The 6,394-nt window shown below is 40.2% G+C and overlaps 1 protein-coding gene across 2 annotated transcripts in view; it reads right to left on the bottom strand.

Moving 5' to 3' along the window:
• Window positions 1-567: 567 nt before the first annotated feature.
• The window catches only part of LOC127626798 (voltage-dependent T-type calcium channel subunit alpha-1G-like), a 204,726-nt gene continuing 198,899 nt past the window's right edge, over window positions 568-6,394 (bottom strand). For both annotated transcript variants that reach the window (XM_052102848.1, XM_052102849.1), the window contains exons 31-33: window positions 4,943-5,132; window positions 4,642-4,811; window positions 568-2,137 (exon numbers count right to left, since the gene is read on the bottom strand). In XM_052102848.1, the coding sequence (XP_051958808.1) occupies window positions 1,259-2,137; window positions 4,642-4,811; window positions 4,943-5,132 (1,239 nt within the window). In that variant the 3' untranslated portion in view covers window positions 568-1,258. The remainder of the gene's footprint in view (window positions 2,138-4,641; window positions 4,812-4,942; window positions 5,133-6,394) is intronic.

The raw sequence follows: 6,394 nt of genomic DNA, 5'->3' as shown, positions 1-6,394 counted from the left end.
CACAATTGTATGATATCATCCCTGTAAGTTTGGTTGTGAGCGTTTCTGTTCAGTGGCTTTTGTGCTTATTGTAGTATTTTGTATTCCAATGGTCAATTAAAGGTACTGTATTTCAGACATTTTGCTAACATCAACCACATACCCTTGCTTCAAAACCTTGCCTCCCAAAGTCAAACCTGGTTTCTATTTGGCTAGTTTTCTTATTGGCAAACATTAGCTGCTCCATTGACCCTATTTTGTGTTTATAGAGTCAAGGGCTGTCACAGTGACAGGTGTAATTTTAGTCATATCTGTCAGGTAGTAGGGACATGTTATGTGTGATATATAAAGAAATAAAAATAATCTTACAGCACCATTTAAATAAGTGTTTGATTTTTTAACAGTTCCCTTGTTTAATACTGTAAAAATATGTTTAATATTTGTGCTTCATGGGTCTGTCAAAAATCTTGTTCTTTAATCAGGGCACATCAGTCAATCACTTGTGCTTAAAAATCAAATAGCTGTTTATTTATTTTAAAGAGATATATTAATATTATTATTGTTATTATTATCATCATCATCGTCATCATTATTCCTACAAATACATGGATCCTGGAACTTTGAAAAATGTTTTCTTTCTTTTTTATCTTTGTTAAGACAAGAAAGCTAAAAAATATTCTATGGTGAAAAAATAAAGTAAAACAACATTTTAAACGTTGAGAAAAAAAATTCACAAAAAGACACAAATAAAACTATAATGAAACCAAAAAAGAAATTATACACCTTTTACAAACACTATGGCCCAATAATTTAAGAAAATAGTGTCTCTAAAACGTTCATATTGCTTTGTACCTTCATCAGTGCCCTTTGGGGAGTTCAGCATCAATACAGTGCTGTGAAGTTTTCACAATTGCCAGAAAGGGGCACCCTCCCTCTGGCTCTGTACTGACTTCCATAAGGAAGTTTTGAGGTTGACAACAGATGTCTGATGTCTGGTGATCGTGTCTTTGAGAAGAGAGAGAGAGTCCCATTATTAGCTTGTTTAATCCTCAGCACAACGTCCTTTTGTTTTCTTTTGGCAGTAGAGAAAAAAAAAAACACGGTATAGTAACTAATCCTCATGATCATGGAGTATTCCCCATTGTTGCATTAAGCAGTATTACTCTCTAAGATTATTATTACTATTACTATCACCATCACAGATACACAGTGTGCATCATGTGTTGTGTGCATGTCTGTGTTGAATATGTGTGTGTGTGTGTGTGCACGAGTCAAGTGTTCAGTACTCAGAGCTTGCTTTCTCAAAAGAGAAGCTAGGCAGAGTCAATAGCTTGGAGTTCAGAACACCCTCTTGAGGCAGTCCATCTCCTCCAACACCCAAATCAAAAGAGTCCTTTGAGTCACTTGATGGAGCTCGCCTCCTCAGGCAAGTGTCCCGGCTTGGCAGTGGGAGTGGCACTATCCCCAGAGCTGGATGAAATCCCCCTGGAAGCTCCAGTCCTTCTGGCGGATCCACAGAGATGCACGGGGGACTCATCTTCTTCTTGCGGCTGCGTGGTGAGGACTGCTGTTGGAGGCTGTCTCCTCGTGAGACAAAGCCGGAGGAAATAGAACTGCTTTGGGGACTGCTCTCCAAGGATGAGCACACTTCAATGGAGTGTCGGCGTGGGTCCTCCAGCCAAGATGAGGGCTGCGGTAACAGCAGCGCATGCTGGCCCTGACTGTCCACACTGTGGTGCTTCTTAAGCTGAGGCCTACTAGCACCTTCATTTCCCATCCCTCCACCAGTCCCATCGTCGCTCCTTCCTGCAAGCCCTGCCCTGATAATACAGGACACCTCTTGGTCTGCTGAGTCCATTTCCACCTGCTTCACAGGGGCCCTGGTGACTGGTGGGGGCAGAGGTAGGGGCGGAGAGGGGGCACATCTGGAGAAAACTTTGCACTGGTCATTGGGATTGTGCTGTGTGTGCACGCTAGATCTCGAGGGTTTTGGAGATGCACCCGGCGTGGCGGGAACCAGAAAGAGTGAGGGCTGGTGCTTCTGCTGCTGAGATTGGAAGTTGACAGAGGGGTCGGACAGTTCCCTGAGCCCCAAAGGACCCTCATTTTCCCCTCCCTCTCTGTACAGATTCTCCTGAGAGTCAGCACTCACTGCCACCTGAGGAGAGCATGAACGGAGGAGGTGAAGGGAGGGTTTGGGTGTAAAATTAGGGATTAGGACATGAAAGGGTGAGAGGGAAATTTGTTAGTTAGGGATGTTAGGGGTGTAGAAGCCAGCGGTTTGGAGGGAGAGAGGGGGAGTCATGGAGTTAGAGTGGAGTTCACCATTAGCATTAAACTCCACAAGCTCTCTGCTTCAAATTATTGAAGGTGGAATTAGAAAAACAGAAAAGAGACTGCCTTAGGGGATCTGTTTTGAGTGTGTTTTCAGCCCCAATCAGAGGTAGCCGACATTTCGATTCTGACTCTGATGTTCTTTTTAGAAGTTCACATCAAACTTAGAAGCATTTGCCCATAAAAAGGTGAGAGGGAGATTGGTTAGTATGAGATGATAGGGGTGTAGAAACCAGTGGTTTGGAGGGAGGGAGGGAGGGAGGGGGAGTCGTGGAGTTAGAGTGGAGTTCACCATCAGCATTGCACTCCACAAGCTCTCTGCTTCAAATGATTGGAGGTTGAATTAGAAAAATAGAAAAGAGACTGCCTTAGGGCATCTGTTTTGAGAGTGTTTGCAGCTCTAATCATAGGTAGCTGACATTTAGATTCTGACTTTCTTTTTTTAAGTTCATATCAAACTTAGAAGCATAGAATAAAATAACTCATTTAAACCTTTATCCAACAAAAATAGCTCTTAAATTGTGCTAGTACCAAAGTTCAATAAATCTTGATTAATAGCAGTGGCATTCTGTCTTTGAAGTTACATTCCAAGATCAACAACCAGATAACCACCAGTTGAAAACATTCTCAGTATATTCTGTGTAATTGTGTTTACTGTTTAAATGAATGTGTATAGTACAAAATTAACAAGTGTACAGTATACTTGAGATAATGCCAAATACATATTAGTCTCCTTTGTTCTCTCTTTTGCTCTCTTCTTAGAGATGTTCAAAGCATCTAAGTTACTGTACCTAGACATGCTAATGCTATTGGTAAAGTCACATATGTGAAAACTTACAGTATCAATTGCACTTTCAGTAGAAAAGTGTGTAATAGTTGTCTTAATAGGGCAGAGAAAATATTACCCTAAGGCAAATCTACAGGCACTGTTTGGCAGACTGCACTCTGAGCCACTGGGCTACTGTAAGCGACCATAAGACCCACATCTCTTAATGGGATCACTTCTTCTCTGAACTCAGTAATTGGAGATCTACTCTCTTGCCTCTAACTCAGGGAGACCAAGAGAGACACGAGCCCAATAGGAGAGAGGTGGTGCATGTTTGGGGAGAGGCTAAAGATCAAGAGGAACCAAAGAAACATCAAATTTGTAAAGTTAGCCAATGCAGAGGAGATTGTGTCATGAGCTCGTGTTGTAGCTTGTATAATTTAATCTATACTGCCACCTAATGGCAAGAGATCTACACTACCAATCCAAAGGTTTGGACACACTTGACTGAATTTTTTTCCCCCATGAACATAAAAAAAACAAATATATATATATATATAATTTTTTTTTAAAGCTACTGCTTAATTGCTTGAAATTTTGCAGATTAATGTAAATTGTTCCCATGTATGATTTTCTTAAAACTAACTTATATATAAAAATATATATAGATAGACAGATACCTCATTTAGTTGACAGAGAAATGTATTCATAAATAAGGAAAATAGCAATAATAAGAATGTGTACATGTGTCCAAACGTTTGATAAATATTGTATATCGGACAGTTTTGATTCCTTTTTATTCAATATTTTTATAGATATATAACATGCACCATACATAGGTTGCCATACGTTTTATGTTCTTTGAGTAGGTGTAATCAGATTATTGCAGATCATTTCTTGAGAGTGTCTTCTATAGATACAGTATAGATCCTATAGACACCTCAACATATATTTTTATTAAAGTTAGTTCTGTTGAGTATTTACGTCCCCCTGATCTTTACCATGTAATTTTGGCCTTTACAGTAGCCATGGTGAAATGCATTGGAGGATTTAAGGGGTGATTTTGGGGGTGTGTTGGAAAAAAAAGGAACAGGTTCTGGAGGTCAGCTGAATCAACCACCCCATTCCAGCTCTCTCAGAAACAGGAGTATCTGTGTCTCAGGAGCAGCTTGGGGTCAGGTTTGGGTTGCACCATGCTGAGCTGCTCGGAGTAAGTCACATAAGAGGGTGTGCAGGCCAAGAGAGAGCAGAAAAAAGGAAAGAATGCAGGAAGGATTAAGAGCAGAAATGTACTGGCCAGAGGGAGAGATCAACAGTGCAGAGGTGTCAGACTTCATACCAATCACATTCCCATAAGTTTCCAAACACTATCCATAAAGTGTTGGATGGAAGACTTGGCATATTATGCATTATGAGAGAAGTCAAGCAGAAAGACAATGCAATAAATAAAACACAACATTAGACATACAGACACATTTTAATGGAACAGAATTCTGCAAGCAAAATATCATTCCCTCTTCTAAAAAGGAGCCATGAAAGGAGGATGAAAAGTCTGAGCTCACCTGTCTACGTAGGGTGCGTGAGAGCATGTGTGCCTGGCGAGGTGGGGGGATTCGAGGGATGCTCTCTGAGTCTGACAGGCTATGAGGACTTATCGGTCGGAACAGATCGGTCGGCACAGTCAAGTGCTGAGTAGGTTCTTCCGTTTGAGATTGGATAGAGCCAGTAGACCCTGTGTTACAAGTCATTTCATTTAAAAATATATCAATTATTATGTATAAAAGGTTATTACACTGATATTACATGGTTACTACATGCTTATAAACAACACCATTGAAAACAGTCCAAAATTCAGAGTTGCACCTGTCTGAGCTAGGTGAGATGAGTTTGTGTGGGTACTGTGGGTTGAGTTGGGCAGCAGCGGCACAAACATGTAGCTATCAAAGGGCAGAGAGTGTGTGCGGCCCACTGAGGTCTTCTTCACATAAAGCAGGTGCTCATTTGTTGGCTCAATTGACTCCTGGGGGACTGGGGGATCTGATGGTGCTGTGTTCTGAGGGGCATTAAAAGAAATGCAAGTAGAAGTGTGAGATGGGGCTTTTGTTTGGACCATCAGGGGGCCTTCCTTATAAACACATTATAAGCACACGCACACAACCCACACACATTGTACCTAATACATGAAGGCTGGACTGGTTAGCATACAATGAAAGGCAAACATAGTGCTCTAAACACAGGGAGGAGACTGGTCTAGAAACATGTTCTCATAAACCATGTCATATCCATATATGAATATTCATACATACATTTGATTAACTGTTTTATATCCATGCATACAACTTTGTCCTTTATTGCAGATGAGTGAAGTAACACATACACTACCAGCCAAAAGTTTGGACACACCAACTCATTCTTTATTATTGATATATTCTACTTTTTGTAATAAAAGTGCAAAAACAAAATCATTTTGAAATGCTTTTTAAACAGTATTGAGTTCCCGTATACACTCCCTGAGAACGTTATTGTAGACACACTATAGTCCTAATAAAGAGCCTGACATAGTCTTCTACTGTTGTAGCCCATCAGCCTCAAGGTTCATTGTGTCGTGCATTCTGAGATGTTATTCTTCTCACCACAATTTTAATCCGAGTTACCGTAGCATTTCTGTCAGCCTGAACCAGTCTGGCCATTCTCCATTGATCTCTATCATCAACAAGGCATTTCAGTCCGCAGAACTGCCACTCACTGGATGTTTTTGGCACCATTCTGAGTGTATTCTAGAGACTGTCGTGCATGAAAATCCCAGGAGATCAGAAGTTACAGAAATACAAGCCCATCTGACACCAACAATCATGCCATGGTCGAAATCACTGAGATAAAAATGTTTCCCCATTCTGATGGTTAATGTGAACATCAACTGATGGTCCTGACCTGTATCTGCATGTACTGCTGCCACAAGTTTGCTTGATTAGATACAGTAATTGCATGAATAAGTATACGTTCCTATAATGTGCTCTGTGAGTGTATGCTGGCTACCTGTTGGCTCCTTTTCCTTCACTCTAGAGTTTTTCTATAATTGAAATGTTTGCTTTGTAAAGAAATACATATGCACAATTAACATTTGTCTACAAGACTAATTCCAAGTATTTAAGCAAAAGCATTTAGAAAGGTTTTTAAAATGATGAAAAACAAATTAGTTCATGTTTTTCTAAATTTTAAGTAGTAGTGTATTCAAATATTCTTGTTCTTGCTTTACAGATTTCAGTATTTTTATTCAACACATTCATTTGGTTGGTTAATGAGGAGTTTTTTTAG

The sequence above is a fragment of the Xyrauchen texanus genome, chromosome 33, assembly GCF_025860055.1.
Source record: "Xyrauchen texanus isolate HMW12.3.18 chromosome 33, RBS_HiC_50CHRs, whole genome shotgun sequence".
NCBI classification, from domain to species: Eukaryota; Metazoa; Chordata; class Actinopteri; order Cypriniformes; family Catostomidae; genus Xyrauchen; species Xyrauchen texanus.
This window is presented reverse-complemented; position numbering and strand designations above follow the sequence as displayed.